We start from the raw sequence: 27,738 nt of genomic DNA, 5'->3' as shown, positions 1-27,738 counted from the left end.
GACTACGTAGCTTGATAGGGTTTACATGCACTAAGTAGCTCGGCTACAATCGCATAATTACGAGAAATCCAGTTCGGTTCGATTTCAGCCGAACTAAGATGTTTCCATGGCATTTAGAACTTCGATTTCAGTCGAGCAACGGCAGAAATTCGATTTTCTCTATGTGCATGTAAACGCACTGATTGTCTCATCTCATTATCTCTAGCCGCTTTATCCTGTTCTACAGGGTCGCAGGCAAGCTGGAGCCTATCCCAGCTGACTACGGGCGAAAGGCGGGGTACACCCTGGACAAGTCGCCAGGTCATCACAGGGCTGACACATAGACACAGACAACCATTCACATTCACACCTACGGTCAATTTAGAGTCACCAGTTAACCTAACCTGCATGTCTTTAGACTGTGGGGGAAACCGGAGCACCCGGAGGAAACCCACGCGGACACGGGGAGAACATGCAAACTCCGCACAGAAAGGCCCTCGCCGGCCACGGGGCTCGAACCCGGACCTTCTTGCTGTGAGGCAACAGCGCTAACCACTACACCACCGTGCCGCCTATCCAGATCACATTGTGTATAGAGGATTGTCTCTTCATCTATCCGCCTACTCATTTTTGTTTTGTGTTTTCGGAGAACAACAAAGGAAATGTGCCTCTGTTGGTGGTGAGGAACGATATTAAGGCCTTTCTAGCTTACAAGTCACATAGGGGACTAACAGCATTACAGATGTAGTGTAAATTCTGCCGTGATTGACAGCTCCATAAAGTGCTTTTCCACTCTTTATTTCTCCAGCTGCATAATCAGCTCACTTTTTTTTTTTTTTTTAAACTTCAGCAAGGCTAGCTGTGTTCAGTAGCTGCTATGTTACACATGATTAGGATTGCTAAAACATTTGCATGAGGCATTTTAGTAAAATTTGTCTTGATTTGCAGGGGGGCATGATTTGCATGGCCATAGTTGTCTCAGGCCTGCCAAAGCGAAGCACACCTGCAGCTCTGTGAGCCTTATCACATTATTTAGTCTGTCGCGTGGCAGCTGCAGCCAAAACAAGCCAGGCTCCAGCATAGGGGAGGGAAACAGGCGGCTGGGAGGCAGTGTCTGATGGGCTGCTCTCTGCCTGAACCACAGAGGAGGATAGAAAAACACAGGGCTGCTGGAAAATCGCTGGCTATGAGGAGCCCAAAATAAAGATCACTTTAAGCTTTGTGCATCATCACTGTCTACAGACAAATTTTGACCTGGTGTTAAAGGGGAACTAAAGGCAAATTTTTTTATCATCAAAATTCTACTTCTCATTTTATAAAATGTAGGAATGCATTTCTGACAGCTGTTTTGTCGCTGCTATAGCAAGTTATGAGTGTTTGAAATATGCTGTGTAATATATCAGTCCATATGTCAAAGCAACGGCCGTAAACGAGATTCAATGAGACCCGTGCGAGACTTTGTAGGACGGAAGTAAAACGTACAGCGGAAATCAAAGTGACCAACATCTGCCAACGTCGTCAAAAGACGCGTGCACGTCCTCCTTCGAATGCTGATGTGATCAAGCCGGAAGTTTTCCCTGTGTCCGAAATCGCTCCCTACTCACTATATAGGGCACTATATAGTGGGGACGCCATTTTGTAGTGCTGTCCGAAACCTTAGTGAGGATTATGTGAGAAATGAGCTCAGTATAATATGTAGTCATGTGAGAAATGAGCTCAGTATAATATGTAGGCATGAAAGTGTTCCGGATTTTCCTGGAATTCCGGATGTTTAGATTTTCCTCCGGATTTTTTCTGCTAATGACCTGGAAATCCGGGTATTTGACAAAACTCTTGAAAATCTCCGGTTTTCCGAATGGAGAAATTTATTTTTCGGATTTTCATGTTCCTAGACGCGGTGTAATACTTCGCATCGTCCTTGCATGGGCGCGGTCCTTAAATAGCCCAAACATAGTTCATTGATTAAAGACAGGTGTTCTTTGTTAACGGCGTGCGTGCCAGAGCTCGTTAGGCGCATGCGCCCAAGGCACACCTTCAGGTGCACGTGCTAAAGGCCAATTTATGCTGACAACCCAGTCCTTGCAGACGGCCTCGCAGATGGTGTCTGCGTAGCCCCCCCACCTTCGCAGACGCTCTGTGCGCACCTCCCAAAAATTGTGACCACCGCAGAAGCCTCGCAGACAGCGTCGCAGACAAGAGGGCTCTGATTGGTCCACTCTACATCCGCTGTACACACACTTCCGCTTCCCTACTTTCCCGGTTTGGTTTGTTTTCACGACCGCCATTTTTAAAAACGCGAGCGAAGATGGAACAGCACGAAGAGCGGTTGATCGAGGAAGTGAGGAAGTACGTACATCTATATGACTCCAGTTCTAGTCATTATAAGTAACCGGAGGATAAACACTCCACTAACCACACCCACCAACTACTCCTAGCGATTTCGCGACTTTGCGCCCGCTTGCGTTGTGGCGGTGAATAACATCGCGCACGCCTATTACTCCCCGCTCAACGATAAATTACAACTGTCTGCAAAAAGCTGTCTGCGAAAGCCTTGTCGCAAGAGCATGCAGAGGCCCTAAGGCGCTCAGGACTGACACCGTTCTGCGCAAGCGCAACACAATCACACTAGAAAGCATGTTCAAGCTGCCAGTGTAGCTGCAGTCTTTTTAGTTGCGAATTACGAGTATTTTCTCTTGTGTTAATAATTCGCCATGTCAAAACAAGCAAAACTTTCCTCCTTCTTTCAACGTGAAGAGAGGTAAGCAATTTATTTTATATATATACATTCCCCCCCATCAAAGTTGCATTTTGTGGTTTTGAAGCCAAGTTTTAGTGCCGTTTCTAGAACACAACATCAAGAAAACATGGAAGAGCCGGTTTCTAAGCTGCCTAAAACTAGCAATGGTAATTATTTTTTGTTACATAATGCACTCAGGCTGCCAGTCAGTGTGTGAGACACACACACACCTAAAAATCCTAGCTACGCCCCTGATTTACATGAGAAATTTGGTATTCATTGGTGTGTTTAAATTTACTGACAATACGAACTAATGTAAACAATTGGCTTCAACTCGCATAAATATGAATTGGAAATTTTTAGTTCACTTTAGCTGATGCAAACGCACAACTCTAGTAAAAGATTGATAAACGAGGCTCAATGTCCCCAACATTGAAACCTGAAAGCTTTAGAAACTCTAACAGACCTTTACTTTTTAACACGACTGTTTTGGGATTTTGCTGAGTTTACCTTCAACTGTCTGATTTTTTTTTTTTCAAAGTAATGAACTGTGTAGCAGGAAAATCACCGCATTTTCTAAATGCACTCCTGAAAATTACTCATTAACTAGGGGAATTTGATATTTTTGACATGTTAATCATTAATGTACATGAAAGAAAAAGGCTTAAAATTATAACTTGTTTTAGTGAAAATAAGTACTAAAATGCACTAGAATGCAGGGTTTTGCATGTTATGTTATTAAAATATTTTTGGGGGACGTTACCCCCCCATATTTCAGGGTTTTTTTCTTTGCTCCACTTTCATCTCTAAATATGTATTTATCACAAAAATACATGCATGTATTTATTTTGAAAACCCACCAGCCGCCTGATCTGGCACATTTTAATTGTGCGACAGTAATGACGTAAATATCAGCGCGACGGACTAGTCCTTATCCTGTCGTCTTTCCAACTCTTCTCTACTCCACGTTGGTTCGAAGTCGTATGGAATAATCTGCATCACTGATGAAGCTGGCGAATCTCGAAATGAATCTAAATTGGAATGATATGGCGATCTGTCTGCCGTGTAAACGGTTTTCAAAATGGCGGCTCTGACACTTCACGTTTGAAGTCTTGCACAAGTCTCGTGAAGATCGTGCGGATAAGCGACGCCTGCCGTGGACCAAACGAACTAGGTTCAACATGGCTAAAAACCGGAAAGGCTGATAAGTGTAATATAATATGCCAGTACGAGTCACAGTATAAGGTTAATAAAACCGAAAACGTAATTGAATAACACGTTAATTAAGAAATAAAGCAAGTTTAAAAATGACTTCAGTTCCCCTTTAAGACAATGAGTGGGCATAATTTTACTGGCTGGAGTTTGTGTGGAGGTGCGCTTGCATCTTAAAAAGGCTTGCTTTACAGATTCATTGTTTGAATCCAAGTGCAAGTCATGACTCTTAAAGGTAAACTGCCTTTCAGATTTTTCAAGTGTAGGTCATAAAAAGGATTTTTGAAATCACAATTCGAAATAATTTGATAAGTATTATCGAATAAATTCAAATCATATTTTATCAAATCACAATTTTATTAGGGTTTTGAAGTGGAGCAAGTAATACATTTGCAGCCACGTGGCCCTAAATTCTCCGCTATTTTTTCCTGCTTCACCATGACCCAATTCAAGATACTACATGATACACCATGCATCACATGGTGGGCTTTCCCCGTTTGCGCAAGGCATCGCGGGATACAAATTTGAAACAGGAGAGAAAAATGGAGGATGCGAATGAAACGTGAAAGACCGTCTACAGTAACGGAAAGCGAGAAGAAAAGACGTTATGTTGCGAAGGAAAGGAAACGCAGGACCAAACTAATAAATATCGGTGGTCAGCGAGCACCTCGGTGTGATCAGCTGTTCGTTTAGCGACAGAATGATGGAACCGTCAGTGCACGGTCACAGGTAAACCTGCGCATGCGCAGACTGACTTCCTCTGTCTGCTTGACTGCGCGAAGCGAGCGATTTCATGCACATTATTTGCTCGGGAATCCCCTCTAATTAAATCACTTCCCAGCCACAGAATGGCCTGATATTTTGTGAGATATTACAGAAATAGACATGTATCACAATGACCAAATTTCTGAGGGAACTAAATTTCACTGATTTTATGAAATCAAAAGGCCGTCTCGCTTTAACTCCAGTTGAATCATGTTTCCACTCTACATGGTGTGTTTTTAAATGATCTTCGGCAGCATTTTTCTGAGTAAATTATGGATGATACGTGAATCTGCTCCCTTGTGAAGGTTAGTGGCTTCTGGGTCACAATCAGTGTTATTCTGAATGTGTAGTTTGTGGTTATGTGGCTGAGGTTTAAAGGCGTTTCTAATCTCCAGCTCGAGAATTTCACAGGCTGCTTCCTCACAGCCCTGTGAACCAACACCAATGAGACAGGTTTCCTTTCACTTCAGATACTTCTGTCTGTAGATAAGCTCTGTCTGTGTGTGGGTGGCTGTGTCTGTTTCTCTGTATGAATGGCATTGCAAAAGAACAGAGGAACCAATCGCATATTTGGTTTGCCTCACCTCAATTCTTCCACACAAACAAATATGGTCACTTTCTATGGCTCTATACTGCTAGCTAAAACACACCACTAGCTGATGTAATGCCAATACCAATTATCGTTGTTTGTTGCTGTCTTTTGTAAGCATTTAATTCTATTTTTTATTCCATTATATTTTATTCAGTTCTCTTTTTTTTTTCTTTTACTTAGGCCCAATCCCAATTCTAATTTCTACCCCTACCCCTCCCCCTTCCCCTTGGCCCTTCCCCTTGAAACTGAGCTACAAGGGATAGGGCTTGAAATTCAACCCTTACGTATTGGGATAGCCCTTCAACGATCGCATACGTCATCACGTACCTCCGTCAGCGTTTACGTTAGCAAAACGCGACCAAATGCGTCATTGGCTGCGACCAGCCGCTACAGTCAGAGCCAGAACCAGAAATCTCTGCTGGCAGGGTGTGATTTGTTAACTAACACCACTGAATGGGAGATCTTTGGCGCTTCGTGCACCACATCCGACAGAATGAGGTGTCAGAACACTCATGTAAACAATAAAAGCGAGAATAACAGAACAAAACGTACGCAGTCGAGCAACCGAAAACAATACTCACTCCCAAAGCTTTTTAGCAGCAGCTTGGATTTCAGAAATCGCTGCTCATTCTCAGCTCGAAAGCGAATCAAGCGGCGTGTTTCCTCTGGATAACAACTTAAAACACGTAAATAATGGAGAAAATACATTTATGACAATCTTTCGCCGCGGGAACCGCCATCTTTCTGAAATCCGCATGAAATCTCGCTGAAATCCGCATGGCATTGTGGGAAATCACTCAAACCCCTTCGTTCGGAGTCAGCTCCAGGAAAATCTCCGTTTGGAGGGGTACAGAAGCCCTACCCCTTCCCCTACCCCTCCGCGTTAACTGGGATTGGGATACCCCTACCCCTTCACGTGAACGCGCAAAATGGAGGGGAAGGGCCAAGGGGTTGGTCCAAGGGGTGAAATGGGATTCGGCCTTAGTCTACATCTGTACTTGAGCTGCTGTCACACCCCCATGGGGATCAATAAAGAAGACTACGTTCACACTGCAAGGCTTAATGCTCAATTTCGATTTTTTTGCGAAATCCGATTTTTTTGTGAGGTCGTTCACATTAACAAATATATGCGACTTGTATGTGATCCTCAGTATGAACGAAAAGCGACCTAAAAGTGTTCCGCATGCGCATTGCAGGATACGACGACGTCACACGCAGTGAGCATGGCCAGTGTTTACGGAAGTAACCTAAAGTTTCCTGTGTATGACAGTAGCCAGCATGGAGTACCTGGCGATGATGCAGTTGTTGTTGCGACGGAGCCAGAACATGCACAATAGCCTGATGTTAAGGAGGAGGTTGAGAAGGAAGAGGGCAAGGGTTTTGGCTCAGGCGTTCTGCGGGGTAGTGACTGCACCCTCCGTTCAAAGGAACATCAAAGCCATGTTGTTGTAACTTTTTTTGAGAGACCCGCCGCCTACTTCAGCGCAGAATAGTGACGTTTGTGGCTTGTTGACGACGTGTAAGTCGGATGAATGCGACCTGGCGGTTCAGACTGAAGTCGCATATGAAAAGATCGGATAGGAATCGGAATTAGGACCACATATCCAAACGGCCTGGGTCGGATTTGAAAAAATCGGATCCGTGTCGTTCATATCGTCAATAAAAGATCGGATACAGGTCACATATGGGCGAAAAAATCAGATTTGAGTCACTTCAGCCTGCAGTGTGAACGTAGTAGAAATATCTTCTCCTATCCGATCTTAAAAATATGTGAATTATGAAGGACCAGGCATTCATATTGCTGGAGAAGCCAGGAGAGAGAGAGAAAAAAAGCACAACTCTGTGGTACTCGAACTGCGGACATCCCTCGTAATTGATACTGAAGCAGATTTTTTTTTCTTTTTTTAAGAATTTAAAGAATGCCTTAAATCAAGCTTAATACTATAAGATTACAGTACATGCTCCAACAGCAGATAAGGCTTCTAGAGCACCTGTATAATCAGTAAAGATACACATCAGCCATTAAATGATAGAGTCAGACTACAAAGTAAGGTGTATTTCAACTCGAACTCCTCACCATTACATTACTTAGATGGTTCCTCACGCTGGACTAAAGCACGATTGCAGACGGAGACCACGTTTCGAGGACACTTGCCTTTGGCATTCTTGGTTGATCAGCAGTGCCAAGTGCTGCAACTGGAAAATTGGTGCAAAATTGATTACAAAGGTGTTTATAAATGTGATTTTGGGTTGAATTGAATCACGCCAAACCCACTCTATAGCCCAAATTGTGTGTTAGGTTGGACACCTGGCCTTGGCCACTGTAGTGCTCTAGTTATGTGATTATTGCTGAGCCCCTTGGAGACGTCACACTTCACAGCATCCATCACACACACTGGACTGACCTTCTGCAGGTGTTGATTGGACTTGGAGTGGTCTTCCTGTAGCACTTCAGTTGTTTGGTTTCCACCAACTTACTAACACTTCAAGTGCAAAATCTGCTCATGTCTGTCTCTGTTTACAGCCGATTGCATTTCTTCACCCTTGCTTTTGCATAATTTGTGATACGTCAACATGTTCCTGGAATGTTAGGGTCTGTTTCTTTTGAAAAGCACAAATTAAATTCCTGAGCCCATTTGTGATGTCCTTGACAAAAAAAAAAATGAGAGTATTGATTTCCCAGTGTTTACTGGAGGTAAGATGTTTGTAAGCTAGTAGCATGAACTAGAATTGAAATTCTCAAAGGCATTCATGCTTTGATTAAATTTTGTCATCCCCTGTTTTCACACCGAGAAGTATAGAATCAGTCTATCATTCATTCTTCAATCAATATCAGTATCATCAAAAATGACAATTCTCAGGTGTATTTACTGAGCTGTAAATTGACTCGTGTTCACAAATATGCAGCTGTTAATGCAAACACATTATTTCTTATTTTGATTAAGAAGAAGAAGCCTTAGGGCGGCACGGTGGTGTAGTGGTTAGCGCTGTCGCCTCACAGCAAGAAGGTCCTGGGTTCGAGCCCCGGGGCCGGCGAGGGCCTTTCTGTGTGGAGTTTGCATGTTCTCCCCGTGTCCGCGTGGGTTTCCTCCGGGTGCTCCGGTTTCCCCCACAGTCCAAAGACATGCAGGTTAGGTTAACTGGTGACTCTAAATTGACCGTAGGTGTGAATGTGAGTGTGAATGGTTGTCTGTGTCTGTGTCAGCCCTGTGATGACCTGGCGACTTGTCCAGGGTGTACCCTGCCTTTCGCCCATAGTCAGCTGGGATAGGCTCCAGCTTGCCTGCGACCCTGTAGAACAGGATAAAGCGGCTAGAGATAATGAGAATGAGAAGAAGAAACCTTTGTCACATGCACACTCAAGCACAGTGAAATTCGTCCTCTGCATTTAACCTATCCGAAGCTGTTAAATGCACTTATGTCCATACACAAGTGAGCAATGAGCACACACACATACCCAGAGCAGTGGGCAGCTATGCTACAGCGCCTGGGGAGCAGTTAGAGGTTTGGAGCCTCGCTCAAGGGCACTTCAGCCCAAGGCCGCCCCATGTTAACCTAACTGATTTAATTCCAGGAAAAGCCTGAAATATATAGAAGTTTTTTAAATATACTACACTCATTTGCCCTTTTATCAGATGCACTTACCGTATAGCACACATTATAGGTGTAACTGTCGATAATCTCTTGGTGGAAATGGACCACTGCAGGATCCCCACTGACCAGATATTACAGTATTTGCATGATGGATTATTTTCAGCACCTTAGTGACAAGGCACAGTTTGAGCACCTTTGTGTGTGTGTGTGTGTGTGTGTGTGTGTGTGTAGACATTTTGGCTAGTCCACACTTCTTCAAGGGGCTGTTTGAGGATTAAGACTTATTTTTAGGGTTCAGGTTAAAATTAGGTTCAGGTAAGGGTTGGGGTTTAGTTGTGATGGTTAAGGTTCAGGTAGCGGGGTAGGGGATGCATTGTCAATGAGTGACCCCACAAAGATAGAAGTGTGGGTGTGGTTTGAATGTGTTACACACAACCTAGCAAAAATCTCTCGTATCTCATTATTTCTAGCCGTTTTATCCTGTTCTACAGGGTCGCAGGCAAGCTGGAGCCTATCCCAGCTGACTACGGGCGAAAGGCGGGGTACACCCTGGACAAGTCGCCAGGTCATCACAGGGCTGACACATAGACAACCATTCACACTCACATTCACACCTACGGTCAATTTAGAGTCACCAGTTAACCTAACCTGCATGTCTTTGGACTGTGGGGGAAACCGGAGCACCTGGAGGAAACCCACGCGGACACGGGGAGAACATGCAAACTCCGCACAGAAAGGCCCTCGCCGGCCACGGGGCTCGAACCCAGGACCTTCTTGCTGTGAGGCGACAGTGCTAACCACTACACCACCGTGCCGCCCACCTAGCAAAAATGATTTTTTTTTTTTTTTTTTACAGATTTATTGCAATTTTAGCATTATCAACATGACTTATTAAGGTGGGGTTTACATTAGACCGTATCAGCGGATCATCAGATTAACGTTTTTAAAATGATTAGTGTGCACACAGCAACGCCAATACACGATTCGCGTGCACACAGCAACACCAATACACGGATACGCTCGGCTCCGCAGGCATCCTGCGCTCCAAATCACTCCGCCCTGAACAGCGAGTGCCCTCTGGAGGGTGCGCACTCCGGCCCTGCGCAGCTCACAGAGTGCGCGAGCAGTGATTTGGGACTGAGCCGCTGTGTGTGTGCTCTCAGTGCATGTCGGGCATGCGCGTCACTTACCACTTGCAAGTGGAAGGATGGCAAGCCTAAAGACGATCATAACTACACAATGGGCAGTATTTGCATCAGTATTTGCAGTATTTTCATACTTTTATACTCTTTAATGAAAGGTGATACAAGGCGGAAGTCCGCGCCGTTTTTCAGCAGTCGCGTCACATGACCAACGCCAGCAAATCAGGAAGGTGGATGTCACAGTGACGTCGTCCAATGACGACGCCAGCTAGAGCTCAGCACAGCGTATCCGCGTATTCTCAATGTTTACACAGCACCGGACCAGACACGATCTGGATTGAATACGTGGACCCTGGCGGATTCCCATTTCCCGGCGTTTTAATGTAAACGGACAGTGCATCCGCGAAGAAAACGAGACAGATACGGTCTAATGTAAACTTGGCCTAAAACTCCCAACTGTAGCATTTTGCTTGAATGAATATATAGATGACTTGCAACCACGTGATCAAAATGTGCGACATCATGAGCGTCTGCCATGATGGTGGATATACAAGCAACTCGGATGGCAGCTGCTGAAAGCGTGTCTGCAAACAAGGCTGAATTTTCTCAGTATTGCCACGATTTGAACGATCGAGCGAAGTTTCGACACAAAGAGAAGATAGATATGTGTGGTTTTGCCCCATATTATTTTTAAAAAGTCAGACTTTTCTGAAGATAAGACACTTCTACCAACCATCAAGTACCCAGATATCATGTTCTGTCTGGTTTGGCTGCCGAAGAATCAAGTCCGACCTTGGACGAAACATAGCCCATTTTCTGAGTGGGTGCCCAGTCTGGATTGTTTCTATCATATAATTTTGCTAGCGCTCCGAGACGCGAAATGATAATACACGTGTTAAAATTATAACGACAACTGAGTGAACCACGACAAGAGAAGGCTCATCTTATAGCAAAATTCTAGCAACACGAAATAAAATTCTACCAAGATATTATCGCGAGCCTTTGAATCTCACCTGAGATAAAACGATTACTGCAAACACAAGCTGTTTTGGTTTCAGTCTCTGTTAGATCAGCCCTGCCGATGTTGTTCAGCCGTGCTCGGCTCCTCTCCATACTAAGCCTCAGAGTTTCCTCGCCCTCTTTCCGAATCACAGACGGAATTCGGAACGTGCCACGGTAATGTTGTGACCACAGCCATATACAGCACAAAGATATGGCATAGCTAAAAGAACTCTTAAAGTAATGGACAAACAAAGAGAGTTGCGCGCGCATGACTGTTTTGTATGGAATGTCGCTTGACCCCACATTTGTATATCTGACAACATCCGGGTTTTTGTGTGTGTGTGTGTGTGTGTGTGTGTGTGTGTGTGTGTGTGTGTGTATGTATGTATATATATATATATATATATATGAGTGATTCCACGCTTATGGGTACTGAAATGGGGACATGAACTTATTCACCTAAAACCATTTCTTTTTTTACCATCAGGTCACAAAACATGTAATCTTTAATGAATGATATGTTAAAAGATAACTTTAATTTTCTGAGATGTAGTAAAAACATATTTATATGCCAAAGTCAAGCCTATGAGTTCCAAAATGATGTCTGTTACATTACTTCTGTTACGATTGTCCATCTCGCGTCTGTTACAAATTAATTACAATCTAGCTATATACCATGTTAATCTTATTGAAAGAATGTGTATGTTTATTCTACTACACATGTTTATTAATTATATTTGCTAAAACATCACCTTCCTATGTTTCAAAAAGTAATTCTACATTGTTAAAATTGAGAATATATATGTCCACAACACTTCTGTTACGTTCTGACTTTGGCATATAAATATGTTTTTATTACATCTCAGAAAATTAAAGTTATCTTTTAACATATCATTCATTAAAGATTACATGTTTTGTGACCTGATGGTAAAAAAAGAAATGGTTTTAGGTGAATAAGTTCATGTCCGGGGGCGGCACGGTGGTGTAGTGGTTAGCGCTGTCGCCTCACAGCAAGAAGGTCCTGGGTTCGAGCCCCGGGGCCGGCGAGGGCCTTTCTGTGCGGAGTTTGCATGTTCTCCCCGTGTCCGCGTGGGTTTCCTCCGGGTGCTCCGGTTTCCCCCACAGTCCAAAGACATGCAGGTTAGGTTAACTGGAGACTCTAAATTGACCGTAGGTGTGAATGTGAGTGTGAATGGTTGTCTGTGTCTATGTGTCAGCCCTGTGATGACCTGGTGACTTGTCCAGGGTGTACCCCGCCTTTCGCCCATAGTCAGCTGGGATAGGCTCCAGCTTGCCTGCGACCCTGTAGAAGGATAAAGCGGCTAGAGATAATGAGATGAGATGAGAAGTTCATGTCCCCATTTCAGTACCCATAAGCGTGGAATCACTCATATATATATATATATATATATATATATATATATATACACAATATGTCAAATTTCCCTTGAATGCATTCTGAAGAGTATTTCAGCTCAGAACCAAATGTTTACTCAGTTATAAAACTGAAAACTTGTACACAGTGTGTGAAAGTACCTGCAAAATGCATTTTCTGACTTGTCAAGGTTAGCGAGTGATCTTGGCTTAATACAGCTAGTTTTTCAAAATAACTGAAAACCTTCATAGAGTGTATTAATATTTGTTTTCTCTGTATTGAAAGAAAATTCATGCTTAAGGCAAAGACTGACAACTATGACGGAGTTTGTTTGAAAACTCAAGTTCACATAGCTACTTTGTATAAAAAAAAAAAACAGATAAAAAGTAATCTGCAATTTGAACACGTCACATAATTGTTTACCAAGATGGTCATCTCTGTGGTGGAAATAATAAACCAGAAACCAGGCACGGTTTTGGGCTTAGTGTTTATGAGCAAATGTTAATGTTCTGTACTTAAGAAACAGGAATGCAACTAGAGGAATGCTGAGGCCAGAGCTTCCCCATGTCTAATGGATAGGTTACAACAAGTGATGAAGCACATGGGACCCAAGATAGTATTTGTTCTCTGAGAAATCTCTGCTTGCTAAACATGGAAACTCTGAGTTGTGTTAAAAAAAAAAGCATGTTTTTACTGCAGTCTCCTTAGTTACTCTTGCCTTTGTGTTGCATAGTGCAGTCTACAATGCCAGCGAGCTTGGAAATCAATGGTGAACATCTGGATGGTTTGGGATAGCTGCATTGGCACTGCTCAGCCTCTTTCTAATTGACTTAACCCTTTATCACACGCTGGCCATGCTGGACTGCCCGCAACGCTAAACTCATTAGACGCTCTCTACCTTGAGGTTGTTTATCGTAAAGCCATGTGCTGAGTATTATCATACACAGAAAGCACAGGTGTAAGGTATTCCAGATGTTTGCAATGTGTGTCAGTTTTCTATTCCTACCTGGTTCGTAAAGTCTGTTGCTCTTCCTCAGTGCAGCTGTACACCGTGAAGTGATCTGTTAGTGTAACAAACATCTGGAGTGAAGTAAATGATGGATTTTAACACAGACCAGTCACAGTCTGCCTGTTACAAAACAGCTGTCTGGCTAATAATAGCATTGCCAACATGTTTTGTGTAATTTATGCCCAATTGTCATTTTGACAAGAAAATGAAACGGAGAAAGGGAGAGAATAAGACAAAGCTTAGATTATAAAACGTAGCAAATCCTTACCCGGATGGCTCTTTGCATAATTCATTAAACCCTCGCTAATTGGCAAAGCAAGTCTTTGGAATTAAAGATGGACAACGCTTCGGCTGAAACCGTGTCAGTGCCTGTGAATTGAGCTGAGCCTTTTTTTTTTTTTAATCACAGGTTTATAATAATTCTGCTCACGTTGAACTTGTTTGAAATGTGAAAGGTGCTGAATGCACAGAGTCCCACTGTTGTACAGAAATGTAGGATTCCTGACGCACAAGATGTTTTGTTTTTGCCCCCCCCAAGTACAGCTTCAGCATCACTCATCATTAGCCCAGGGAGCCGAGAGAAATGAGCTGACAATGATTATTTTAAAGTATTTATTTTGTTTACTAACATTATTTCAGTCCCGTCAGTAATTCTTAAAATCTGATGCTGTTGGTACGACATAATAGTGCAGATTTTGTTTTGAGGTGCATGTTGGGGAAGATAATGGCTTTATTTCCCCAGCATGAATGTTCAGCTCTCTAGTTTAGTACAAATGGCAGACATCGTAACACGTTGGCTGAGAGGTGAATTTTTGAACCTAGCGTTGCCATGGTGACGAGCACACCAATCCTGTTCTGCTCTAAAAGCCATTGGAGACATATACATGATGGAGAGGTTCTCCATCTCTGTCTGAACTAGAGGAACATAGCCACACGGGGACATAAACCACACAGCCACGATAGATGAAAGGAATCGATTTAATAATTATGTAAGAAAAAACTCCAGTCTTCAGTTTCTGTGCACAGTCGCTGTTCGAAGAGCCCGTGAAGGTGGTAAAGATGGTGGTTGATGCATCGCGCTGTTGCAGCAAGAGGAACTAGGATATCATTTTGGAAGCCTTACTCTGCTCCTTTATCTTCCGAACAACAATTTTACTATGTAGCTTGAAATTTTTAAATCATACACTCTGCTTCCATTGTAGCATGTAGATTTCCAGATGAAAACAATTTTGTTACTGTAAGTTTGTTGTTGTTGCAATCCTGCTGAAGTACAGTTACAGTCACCAGTCATCCCGAAGTTGATTTTTTTTTTTCCCCTAATGTCAGCACACCCTATGGGTTTTAATTTCTTACATCACTGCATTTTAAGTGTTTTTATTTGTCTTATACCACAGTATTTTGATCCATTAGATTCCTTAGTAATTAAAAAGGATGCCATGCCAGTCTTTCAGTTTATAAGTCTGTATTATAATGTTGTGGAACATCTGCGAGACAAGTTGGTTCCTGTTATCACTTTTGTTATATCGGCTATAAACAGTTGTTCTTCCATACGCTTCTCTTTTTCTTTCTCTTTCTTGTATTAATAATATGAACAGTGCAGCTTGTCATGTTACTGCCAAACTGAGAAGTACCAAGTCCTCGGTCCTGAAGACTTTCCTGTGACACACAACTTACCGATTCTTATAATGTGCTGACTGTAGAGATTCCTTCCATAAATGTTAAATAAACCTCCCCTTACAGAGAGCTTCATCGTATCAGCGCTTACACGTTTTTTTTTCTTTGTTAAATAACAGCACGTTTTTAGCTGTGACTAGAGACATTTTTAGAAGTGATTTTCCTGGTAGCCAGCACTGCTGTTATATACACCGATCAACCATAACATTAAAACCACTGACAGGTGACGTAAATAACATTTGATTATCTCATTACAATGGCGCCTGTCAAGGGGTGGGATATATTAGGAAACAAGAGAACGGCCAGTTCTTGAAGTTGATGTGTTGGAAGCAGGAAAAATGGGCAAGCGTAAGGATCTGAGCGACTTTGACAAGGGCCAAATTGTGATGGCTAGATGACTGGGTCTGAGCATCTCCAAAATGGCCACAACTTGTGAGGTGTTCCTGGTATGCAGTGGTTAGTACCTACCAAAAGTGATCCAAGGAAGGACAACCGGTGAACCGGCGACAGGGTCATGGGTGTCGAAGCTTCATTGATTGGCATGGGGCATGAAGGCTAGGTTATATGGTCCAATCCCACAGAAGAGCTACTGTAGCACAAACTGCTGAAAAAGTGAATGCTGGCAAAAACAGAAAGGTGTCACCGTTAACTTTTTCAGCAGTTTGTGCTACAGTCGTTCTTCTGTGGGATTGGATCGTATAGGCTAGCCTTCGTGCCCCATGCGAATCAATGAGCCTCTGACATGGCACAGGTGGTGTAGTGGTTAGCACTGTCGCCTCACAGCAAGAACGTTCTGGGTTTGAGCCCAGTGGCCGACGGGGGTCTTTCTGTGTGGAGTTTGCATGTTCTCCCTGTGTCTGCATGGGTTTCTGCTGGGTCCAGTCCAGTTAGGTTAATGTGAGATGGTCTTGGGCTGAAGTGCCCAAGAGTGGCAGCGCGCACGTACGCAGTGGCTTTGCTCTCCTATGATGAACTAAATTTCATTGTATGTTTGTGCAGTGACAATAAAGGCATTCTATTCTATTCACCCATGGCCCTGTTGCCGATTCACCGGTTGCCCTTCGTTGGACCATTTTTGGTAGGTACTAACCACTGCATACCGGAAACACCCCACAAGCTGCGTCATTTTGGAGATGCTCAGACCCAGTCATCTAACCATCACAATTTGGCCCTCGTCAAAGTCACTCAGATCCTTACGCTTGCCCATTTTTCCTGCTTCCAACACATCAACTTTGAGAACTGACTCTTCTCTTGCTGCCTAATATATCCCACCCCTTGACAAGTGCCATTGAAACAACATAATCAGTGTAATTCACTTCACTTGTCAGTGGTTTTAATGTTATGGCTGATCGGTGTATATTCTGTATGTTGCATGTTGTTTTGTATATTTAAAATACCAATAAGTTCATGGTACGTGTAATCCCTGATGCTCCACGAATATATATCTAGCCCTTGCATTTTTTTTCTTTCTCCAGTCTGGTTTTTCGTTTTTCCATTTTGGAGTTGATGTGCGTCTGCCACATCTACAGTAGAGGTCTAAAATGTGTGATTGTTTTACAGAGACTAAGCCGGCCTGTATCTTCAGTGGAGTGGAGTATCGTGATGGTGACATGTTCAGAATGGATGCCTGCCATTTCTGCCGCTGCCAAGGTGGTGTATCAGTGTGTTTCACGGCACAGTGCGGTGTCCTCCACTGCGAACGCTACTACGTACCAGAGGGAGAGTGCTGTCCTGTCTGTGAAGGTGACCACAATCACATGACTATAATAGTGCTTCAAAAATTGCTAACGTAACTAAGAATGAATCTAATGATGCGCTCGTGTCACATTGGGAATATTGTAATTAGAAATTAATGAACCAGTGAATTGGTAAATATGACTCGGATACTCACATTGCCAAGTTGGTGATATCTTGCATATTTTAAGGTAAAGCTGGATTGAAACCCCACAATGCAAAGCCGCAAGTCTACACTGTCAAAGCACAGCCGTTAGATGTACAGTGTGATCAAAGTGTTCCAGCCCTACCTGTAATTACATGTTATTAGCAGCAACGCAACAGCCATTTAACCAGCTTTTGAATCAGGAACTCTGTAAATAACAGGCTGTGTTTGTGTAAAGAGTTTTCAATGGATCCATATGCAATTTTAGACTAAATGGCCACTTCCTTAATCTGAAGCAAAGAGCATATCAGTACTGACGTTTTTCTTTTTTTTTTTTAAAAAAAAAAAGATAATTATTGTGATTCACTCATCAATCTACAGTCATAGAATTGTAATGAACAATTTAGCCCAAAGGATTTTTTTTGCATCTTCTATTTAATGTCTGTTTGAAATTGATTCATATAATGATTATCCAAGCAAGAATGCTAATAAACACCCATGTCCCTGGGGAAAAAAAAAACTGTTCAAGCAATTAAATTGCAAATTTTTCAAAAATGAAATATATTAAAAATAGATCACGAGAGAAGACCTTATTGTGTGAACTCAGCACAGGGACATGATGAATTTTTTGCATAATTTTTATTCTCCCAATTAAACAAGCATCTTGGGTTAATTAGTTCAGGGAACTGTTTGTTGTGTTACTTTATAGACCAACCAAACATAGTGTGCCTGGGAGCATGTAATTTGGATTGCTTTTGCATGTCTCTTGGTTAGACCTTCATCCCACCATGTTACTGCTTCATATTAGCTCCTTACCTTTGGCTGCTACCATTTAGATTTATCAGATTTATTTTTATGTGCAGATTAGTTTTGAAAATTTTTTTTTTCAGTATTGTGGTTAATTAAGATGAATTCCCCAATACATACCACAATATTAGTCTGGGTAATTTCATTGCTATGAATAAGTGAGCAACATGTTGATGCATGTAGAAAATTGGATTTCTGTCTATGTAAAGAGCAGTTGTATTTCCAGCAAAGCTGATGGTGTGTGTGTGTGTGTGTGTGTGTGTGTGTGTGTGTGTGTGTGTGTGTGTGTGCGTGTAAATGATTCTGATGATTGTTTAAATAAATCAAACTTTATTCCATCACTCAGTTGCACCTTTCTTAATTTATTATCCCCCGCCGAACTTCATTTGGGCGGGGGATATAGAAACGGGTTCCGTCTGTCCGGTCACTTTTTCGTTTCCGGGCCATATCTTTAAAACTACTGAAGATATCGTCATGAAACTTTGTATACATATCAAGCAACATGTGAACTGGTGCCTTTTGCTATTTTGGATTTTTGAAAAAGGAAAAAAAAAGTGGTTTTTCAAATGTTTACATAAAAAAACAGATTTTGACTTGACTTCTAAGAGCAATGTTTGTTTCCGGAGCGTATATCCAAAACTGTTCATGATACGGATTTGAAACTTGGTACACATGTTAAGGTGATGTAGATGTGCCTTTTCATACTAAGAAATTTGAGAAATTTAAATTTTTTATGTTTCCGTGGAAACTATTTCAGACTTGGTCTCTCAGGTTAGTCTTAGGGGTCGGTTTTGTTTCCAGAGCAGAACTTGAAAACTGAGTGGTTTGGTCTTGAAAGTTGGTATATGTGTTGATTAAGTAATGTATATGTGCCTTTTGATACTAAGAAATGTGAGAAATTTTAATTTTTAGCTCGCCTGGACCAAAGGTCCGGTGGGCTTATGCCATGGGCTGCTGAGGTCAGTGTAAAGAGGTAGGGTTGGTTTCCTGCAGCAGAACTTGAAAAATGTGACAATATCTTGAAACTTGGTATATAGGGCGCGGGATATAGATGACTCTGTCGTCTTGTTCAAATCAGAGGTGCTGTTTCTGTTCATCTGTATTACTTGATTTATTTATTTATTTTTAATTGAAACCCTGGGTTTCTGTTGAAGATCTTGAATAATGCATGCTAATTAGAAAGTGTGGGTGATTTACAAGGAACAAGTGCCCAAATGACATCAAATGTAAAGCAGTGGGAAGAACATGTATTGGTTCTTGATAGTTGTGGGTAAGTCAAGATCTCCACGGAAATTAAACTGAAAGTAAAATTTGCCCCCCACATAATTACATGTCTTGTATAATACTGATTAAGGGCAGTGAAAAACAGTTCAAAATATGGTAAGAATACAAAATAAGTGTATGTTTTGTTCCTAAGATAGGCATGAATAAAAATCTTTTCAGAGTTTTAACATATCTCTGTTTAAAAGCTTTGGCACTGGGCGTGTGAATATGCAGTGAATATCTAATATGAAAGCAATTTTTCCATGAGTTTCCCTATTTATTAGATCATTTAAGAAACTTCCATATCATTTTGAGATCCTGAGGCCTAATTATGATCAGTAAGTTCCAAATATTAAAACCTAGTCAATGGTTTTATTTTGTCTTCAACTAGTGGACACAGACTTCAGCAAATATAATACCTGCTCTTCAGTCATATTGATTTGCTACATACAATCACCTTTCCCACAGTGATTTCCATCCATCCATCCGTCTTCCACCACTTATCTGGCTTTGACAGGGGCAGCAGTTTAAGCAGAGATGCCCAGGCCTCCCTCTACCTGGCCACATCCTCCAGCTCTTCCGGGGGGATACCAGGACATTGACAAGACAGACAAGATATGTAATCTCTCCAGCATGTGCTGGGTCTGCCCCAGGATCTTCTCCCAGTTGGACATGCCCAGAACACCTCACTTGGGAGGCATCCTAGACAGATGTCTGAACCACCTCATCTGGCTCCTTTGGATGTGGAAGAGCAGTGGCTCTCCTCTGAGTCCCTGCCGAATGCCCAAGCTCATCACCCTATCTCTAAGGGTGAGCCTGGACATCTTTCGAAGGAAGCTCATTTCCACCACTTGTATCCGCGATATTGTTATTTCATCCACTACCCATAGCTCATTACCATAGGTAAGGATAGGGACATAAATCAACCAGTAAATCGAGAGCTTCACCTTTTGGCTCAGCTCTCTCTTCACCATGATAGATCTGCCTGTCAGTCTCCTGCTCCGTTCCTCCCCGACTTGTGAACAAGACTCCGGGATACTTGAACTCCTCTACTTGAGGCAACAACTCATCCCTAACCCAGAGTGGATATTCCACCCTTTTCCTGCTAAGAACCATGGCCTAAGAGTTGGTGGTAATTCCCATCCCATCCACTTCACACTTGGCTGCAAACCACCCCAGTGGAGGTCACAGCTCAATGAAGCTAAAAGGACCACATCATCTGCAAAAAGCAAAATACATTTCTGTGCCTACTGAACCAGAACCCCTCCACCCCTTGGCTGTGTTTAGAAATTCTGTCCGTATAAGTTATGAATTGAAGCAGTTAAAAAGGGCAGCCCTGGCAGGAATGAGTTTGACTTATTGCCAACCAAGATCTTGCTCTGGTTATACAGGGACTGAATGGCTCTCCCGTGGACACCCCAAGGGATATGCCTTTCCCAGGTCCACAAAGCACATGTAGATTGATTGATTTGGTAAATCTGATGTACTCTTCAGTACCCTTGTGAGGATAACAAGCTGTTGCAGTGTTCCACAACCAGGATTAAAAAACCACATTGTTCCTCTTGAATCCAAGGTTCAACTTATGGATACACTCTCCTCTCCTATACCCTGGCATAGACCTTCCCAGGGAAGTGATTCCCCCCTAAAGTTTGAACACACCATCCAGTCTCCTTTCTTAAAAAGGGGGACCACCAGTCCAGTCTGCCAGTCCATAGGCATTGTCCCTGACCTCTATACAATGTTGAAAAGGCATGTCAACCAAGGCAGTCCAACAACATCCAGAGCCTAAAGAATCTCAGGGTGAATTTCATCCACTCCTGGGGCCCTGCCACTGAAGAGCTTTTTAAGTACTTCAGTAATCTCAGCCTTAGTGATGGGAGAGTCCTTCTCTGCATCCACGTATCCTCCTTCCTCTATGGAAAGCATGTCAGTGGGATTCAGGAGGTCTTCGAAGTATTCCTTCCACTGCCTATGTCCCCAGTTGAGGTCAGCAACACTCTATGCCCACTGTATACAGTATGGGCGAAGGACTGCTTCCCCCTCCCGAGTCATCAGATGGTTTGCCAGAATCTCTTCGAGACAGACTGAAAATTATGCTCTGTGGTCTCACTGAACTCCTCCCACACCCAATTATTTATTTATTTATTTATTTTGCCAAAACCACACTCTGCTTGGCCTACTGGTATCTGTCAGCTGCCTCCAGAGTCCCACAAGCTTACCAAGCTGGATAGGACTCTTTCTTCAGCTTGACAGCTCCCTTTATCACTGGTGTCCATCACCGGGTTTGGGGGTTGTTGCCATGACGGACACCAGCAACCTTACGGCCACAGCTCTGTAAAGCCACCTCAGCAAAGGAGGTTCATTCAGACTCCGTGTTCTGAGCCTCTCACGGAATGCAGTAGAAGTTCTGCCGGAAGCAGGAGTTGAAGATCTTCACCACCAGGAGCCTCTGCCAAATGCTCCCAGCACACCCTCACTGTATGTTTGGGTGCACTGTGCCTGTCTAGCATCCTCCCTGCCATCTGATCCAACTTACCACCAGGTGGCGATCAGGTGACAGTTCAGCTCCTCTTTTCACTCAAGCACCCAAGACGCAGGTCGCTGGTCACAGAGCTGATGATATGACTCCAAAATCGATCATCGACATGATTTAGCGTGTGTCCTGGTGCCAAGTACACTTATTGTTGGGTTCAGTCCTCAACTAGAGAAACAGGCTCAAGTAAACAGTCTGCTATGGAGTTGTCTGTTTCTGCATCAGGCAAGCGCTTGGAGAGGAAAGTAAGAATCCCACACTTGAGTCAGTGAACAAAGTTCTACTTGCTTCAATTTATTTACAAAATGTAGGGGCTATTTATATGCAAAACATGGGGGGATGAGGGAGGGGTGGTTGAAATAGATAAATGATTAGCGCAAAAGTAAAACATGTCTAAATCTTATCATGAAGTGTGCTGATGTGAGGGCTCCACACAGTCTTTGATTCTTGGTACAGAGATATCTTGGTGCAGATGGTATTGTTTCTTGTTAGTTTGACCATAATGTCACATACTGATAGTTTTTGTAAATTACAGGCAGTATATGTTCAGAACAGAGGAAGAAAACACCCATCCATCCATTCATTATCCGCAACGTTTATCCTGTGCAGGGTTGCAGGCAAGGAAGAGAACAATGCTTGCTAAATTATGATTACATGCATTTTATCCTTACACTTATGAACGTAGTGTTTATTATGGACAAACTGTGATTAGCACAGAAGTCCAATAACAAAACACCACTCGGGTTCAGATCGGGCAAACCGCAGTGACTTTCAGGCTTAGTTTATTGCATTGTGGGTATTTTACATGTACGGTACAAACTTTAGTAAATCTGTGCCTCAATGTAATAGTTTGGCAAGAGGTTGGGGCAGTGTATGAGCATGAGTAGCAAGACTGACTCTTAAAAAAGAAAGGGGCAACGTCACAGATTAAAACCCCTCTCTTTTTTCCTATCTGTTTCTATGCAGATCCTATCTTCCCTCCGCTGAGTTTTGCCGGCTGCTACGTGAATGGCCAGATCCTGGCTCATGGGGATCACTGGCGAGAGGATGACTGCACATTCTGTCAATGTGTGAGTGGCGAAGCCCGCTGTGTAGCTGCTGCCTGCGGCCATAACTGCCTCCACCCGGTCATAGTGCCTGGAGAATGCTGTCCTGTGTGTGAGGGTAAGGACAGGATATGTGTGTGTGTTGTGTCTTTCTATCCCTCCCTCCTTCTTTTCTATTGTTTATTGTTCCTAATATACTTGTTTATAGGTCACCATTTGTGTTCACATACATGGGGCATTTTCAAATAGTTCTGACCTCTCAACATAAAGATATGTGTCAGACAGAAAAAGCTGTGGTTGTTATTCAAGCCCACCCAAATCCAATCACAACAAAAAGACATGGTCATCACTATCCCCCGCCACAAGCATTTTATGAAGACCTCTTAACAATTACGCCTTTAATATTGACTTATGATGTCGTAAGTGCTATGATACCTTCATAAAACGCTACCCAGCTTTTTCAGTAGTATGAGCATGCAAAGTTTCATTGATGTAACTTGCGTAGTTTCTGAGAGAACTTGTCCAGATTGAGTCCACTTGTACAAAGTCCAATACCGAAAATCAAGGGCCATAACTCTGAAAATAATAATTTCTCATAAATGATTTTCGAACTCAACTTAGATTATGAATAGTAATACGAGCACGCAAAGTTTCATTGATGTAGCTTATGTACACTAAGTAACTTTAAAAACGCACATTGATCAAACTTGCTGAATTCGTGCTGAGTTTATCTCAAGAAGAAAAGAAATATATCACAATGGAAAAATAACTTCGTTCCGCCTGAATAAGTTCCAAATCTGTGCTCAAATCAGAATTTAAGGGAGTTGTACTCGATAACGTACAATATGACTCGGGTAGTCAATGACATGGACAGGCTTTAATTTTCAAACAAAATTTGCATACACTGTACACACACAATCTTGCCTATAAATACCCGGGGGAAATGATGGGAAAATTGTCATTATTGAAGATGCCACGCCTAAGCCAAAATCAACGTGAACAGGCCGTCAGGATATTGCGTGCCGGAAGTACACAGACAGAGGTCGCCCGGCACTTCGGTGTTCATCATTCGACCATTTCCCGTTTGAGTCAGCGTTACAGACAGACAGGGAGCACCAGGGATCGTCCACGCCCTGGTCAGCCTCGAGTCACGACGCCAGTTCAGGATCAGCACATCAGGCTAGCTCACCTCCGTGACAGATTCCTGACACCCTCAGTCGCTGCTGCTGAGACCCCTGGACGACACAGACCCAGAATCTCCAGCATGACGGTCCGAACATGGGCCAACTGTCACTTTGAATTTTTTTTATTGTGAATTAATTCTTGAGTTTGACAATAAATGTCCTTTATCGATGTTTCAAGATGTGTGTGCATTACATACAATATCATAAATTTCAAATATATGCATGGATCTAAAGTGATATCGTGTTGAATTCCATTGTGCGTTTTTAAAGTTACTTAGTATAGTTTCTGAGAAAACTTGTCCAGATTGAAACGAAAGGACGGATGGACTCCATTCCGTATCCCCCTGCACACTTCACGGCAGGGGATAATAAGCTAACAATTGCAAAAAAAAAAAATTATCTTTACCTTCCTCGTTTTCTCTCTGTACAGCTGTTTGTCTCTGTAATGATGCTTTCAGTGCTCACACCACAGCATGTGATTATTGCCATGGATCTGTTTTAGCTACAACACTGCAGGCGTGAAGCCACATATGCTTATCCCACACTGATCTTGTCTGCCTGCGAAGTGAAATCTACAAGCGAGAGCTTTGGATCGTTTTGCAGCAAATTGATAGTTTTGATCAAGCACATTCATGGATAAAATTCCACCCAGACATTTGGGATTGCTGTTTGAACCTCAGGTTTTATTGTGGCTTGCGTTGAAGGCAAGGCTTCAGACAGACCGTGCTCGCTGACGGTACAATGCCACAGAGACCCACACACAAATAACACAGAGACAGGTGACAGATGAGTGACAGCTCGGCCAGATGATGAATCTCTTCTGGGATTGGCTCGAGCCACAGTCACAGAAACATCGTCTCTCAGGTCAAGCTGGAGAATATAGCTTTGATATAAGCGAGATGTGCTGCCTAGAGCTTCGCCGTCTTCTCTGCACGGTCACAGTCACAGTTCCTCACCGTGATTTAGGAGTGTGACTAAACTCTAATCAGCTCTTACTTAATACAGCCATGCTCGGTTCTAATCATGAGGACAACCATCACATTTCTCACTTTCCTCTTTACTCTTTCAACAGGCTGAACACGCAAACAGTGCGATTTCTTAGCCTATGAGAAGTGTCTGGCAACAAAACCCCAACAACCCACAATTGTGTCGTGCCTGGGGTTTCAGATATTGATTCTGAAGAAGGGAAAATTAGGCCTAATATTGTTTTAAAAATGAGACATTTCAGCTGAGACTGTAAGCAGTAATAACGACTGTAATGCTTTGTGTCTGGAGGGATCTAAACCTCCTCCAACAGCTGCTGGGATCCATCTCATTATAAACCCTGCTCCTGCCTAAATGTCTCTGGGCAGGTGTATGTGATAGGGTTCTTGTCTGTCTTTTCTGCTGTCTGCTTCATCCAATTAAATATCTGCACAAAGTCAGGAGGCTACTGTGCAGATCAATACATTTATGAAGAAATCCTGGAAATTAATGTTACACTCAGCAAACGTCAGCAAGATTTTACATTTGTTCATAACCTAGCATTATAATCAGGATGCAAAGGGTCCAATTAGAAATGCACTGCTCTAGAGACTGAGAACTCTGGCTGGAAGAAGGGATGGGAGAAAAGAAGAGGAGGATGAATGGAGGTAGCAGCATGGCTGCAGGCATCCTCTTTTATGCGTGTGGGCAGCATCGAGACTCTCGCTCTCAAACGCCTTTTCAATCAATCTTTTATGTGGCTGTCCATCCGTGAAGCAATTAGAGATGTGGGACTTACGGACTGTGTAGTGCACCTTCATGTATATGATACACACACACGCGCAGAATGGCAAGCAGACCACAGAACACTTCATACACACAGTACTAGAATTGCATTATAATCTATACAGCTTTCTCTCTCTCCCTCCCCCTCCCCAATCTACCATCTGGCTCAGATCAAAGCATGTCAGGCTAGCGCCACGTCGTTGTGCTCAGTGGAAAGTTAGATCCATCATGCTTTGCGGCACTGCTCATCCCACTCCAGTTGTACCTATGCTGCTCAGTAATTTGATGTGAGCCTGCTACCCTATATTTCACTGGAAGACAGTGTGTATTTGGGTAGATCTTGTGTGGGGCTAGGTGCTAAAGACAGCTGTTTAAATAATGATAACCCTCACGGCATTTAAAGACCATATTCTCTGCTCCGGGCGCAGGCCTGTGCACTCAAATTTCTTTCTTATAGAAAGTGGGTTATATTGATTTTGCAGGGCGTTCGTGGCATTATGTTACCTTTGTATTGAATGTGCCGTGTCCTCCTGACCTTGCTGTTCAATTATTTTGTCCGTAATAATGCAGACAAACAGAAGGAGAGCCATTTTTTTGTGTGTTCCCAGAGGAGAGGCGGTCTGAGGAAGACTGTGTTTTGCTCTAAACCCCCACGCATGTAGGCCTCCCATTCGTAAGGCCATTATAGTAAGAGGCAGTGAGGAATAAAGCCGTGGTGTAGCGAGATCCCCTCTCCCACCCAGACAGATGTCTTTTAAAAATAGCTTTACCTGTTGGCAAGGACTAGAGAACTCTTTGTCAATTCTGTTTGCTCATTTCCATAAGGCATTTGTGTGAGACTACACCATGGGAAGAGGTGGTGAGATTGCCACAGGCTTTTTGCAGCACTGTACATTAGCTGGTGAGAGACGACAATGAGGGAAATGATAAGCTGGTCAAAATTACATCCGCAAAGAAAGTCAAGAATCTGTGTAAAGGTGTTTTTTTTTTTTTTTCCTCTCGACTTAAGTATGAAGAAATTGGCAGGTTCTTATTGTGTAGAAGCGTCTGTGATGCACAGAGCTTGAAATTTAGTCTATTCACAAAGCAGTTGAGCTGCTACAAATGATTTTGATAATTGATTAATCCATAAGGGGTTTTTTTTGGTCAATTAATTGATTAGACGGCCTTTCGATTTCATAAAATCGGTGAAATTTAGTTCCTTTTGAAATTCGGTCATTGTGATGCATGTTTATTTCTGCAATATCTCTCAAAATATCAGGCCGTTCTGTGGCTGGGAAGTGATTTAATTTGAGGGGATTCCCGAGCAAATAATAATACGTGAAATCGCCTGTTTTGTGCAGTCAAGCAGACCGAGGAAGCCCATGTGCACATGTGCAGGTTTACCTTCTTCTTTTGGGTTTTATGGCAGTTGGCATCCACAGTGTTGCATTACTGCCATCTACAGGTTTACCTTGACCGTGCACTGACAGTTACATCGTTCTGTCGCTAAACGAACAGCTGATCACACCGAGGTGCTCGCTGACCGCCGATATTTATTAGTTTGGTCCTGCATTTTCCTTTGCAGGAATGTCTTTTCTTCTCACTTTCCGTTACTGTAGTCGGTCTTTCACGTTTCATTCGCACACTCGCGCCCTCCATTTTTCTCTCCTGTTTCATATTTGTATCCCACAATGCCTTGCACGAACAGGGAAAGCCCACCACGTGATGCATGACGTAGTATCTTGAATTGGGTCATGGTGAAGCAGGAAATAATACCAGAGAATTTAGGGTCACGTGGCCGCAAATTCATTAATTGTTCTATTTTAAAAAAACATAATAAAATTGGAAGTCTGTGATTCGAATTCAGTAGATTTTGGTCCACTAAACAAAAATAATTGGGTGTCGGGAATTCTTTTTTTTTTTTTTAATATGACCAACACTTTTGAAAAATCTGACCAGGTAGTCTACCTTTAATACTACTACAATCTCTGAAGTAGGCTTAGGCCAAGTTTACATTAGACCGTATCTGTCTCGTTTTCTTCGCGGATGCACTGTCCGTTTACATTAAAACGCCGGGAAACGGGAATCCGCCAGGGTCCACGTATTCAATCCAAATCGTGTCTGGTCCGGTGCTGTGTAAACATTGAGAATACGCGGATACGCTGTGCTGAGCTCTAGCTGGCGTCGTCATTGGACAACGTCACTGTGACATCC

At 42.8% G+C, this 27,738-nt stretch overlaps 1 protein-coding gene across 3 annotated transcripts in view; it reads left to right on the top strand.

Moving 5' to 3' along the window:
* crim1 (cysteine rich transmembrane BMP regulator 1 (chordin-like)) overlaps positions 1-27,738 on the top strand; it is a 211,305-nt gene that overhangs the window by 139,930 nt on the left and 43,637 nt on the right. For all 3 annotated transcript variants that reach the window (XM_060934200.1, XM_060934199.1, XM_060934198.1), the window contains 2 exons: positions 16,642-16,824; positions 22,530-22,727. In XM_060934200.1, the coding sequence (XP_060790183.1) occupies positions 16,642-16,824; positions 22,530-22,727 (381 nt within the window). The remainder of the gene's footprint in view (positions 1-16,641; positions 16,825-22,529; positions 22,728-27,738) is intronic.

The sequence above is a fragment of the Neoarius graeffei genome, chromosome 11, assembly GCF_027579695.1.
Source record: "Neoarius graeffei isolate fNeoGra1 chromosome 11, fNeoGra1.pri, whole genome shotgun sequence".
In the NCBI taxonomy this organism is placed as follows: domain Eukaryota; kingdom Metazoa; phylum Chordata; class Actinopteri; order Siluriformes; family Ariidae; genus Neoarius; species Neoarius graeffei.
Note: the sequence above shows the minus strand (reverse complement) of the source record. Positions and strands in the feature narration are given on the sequence as shown.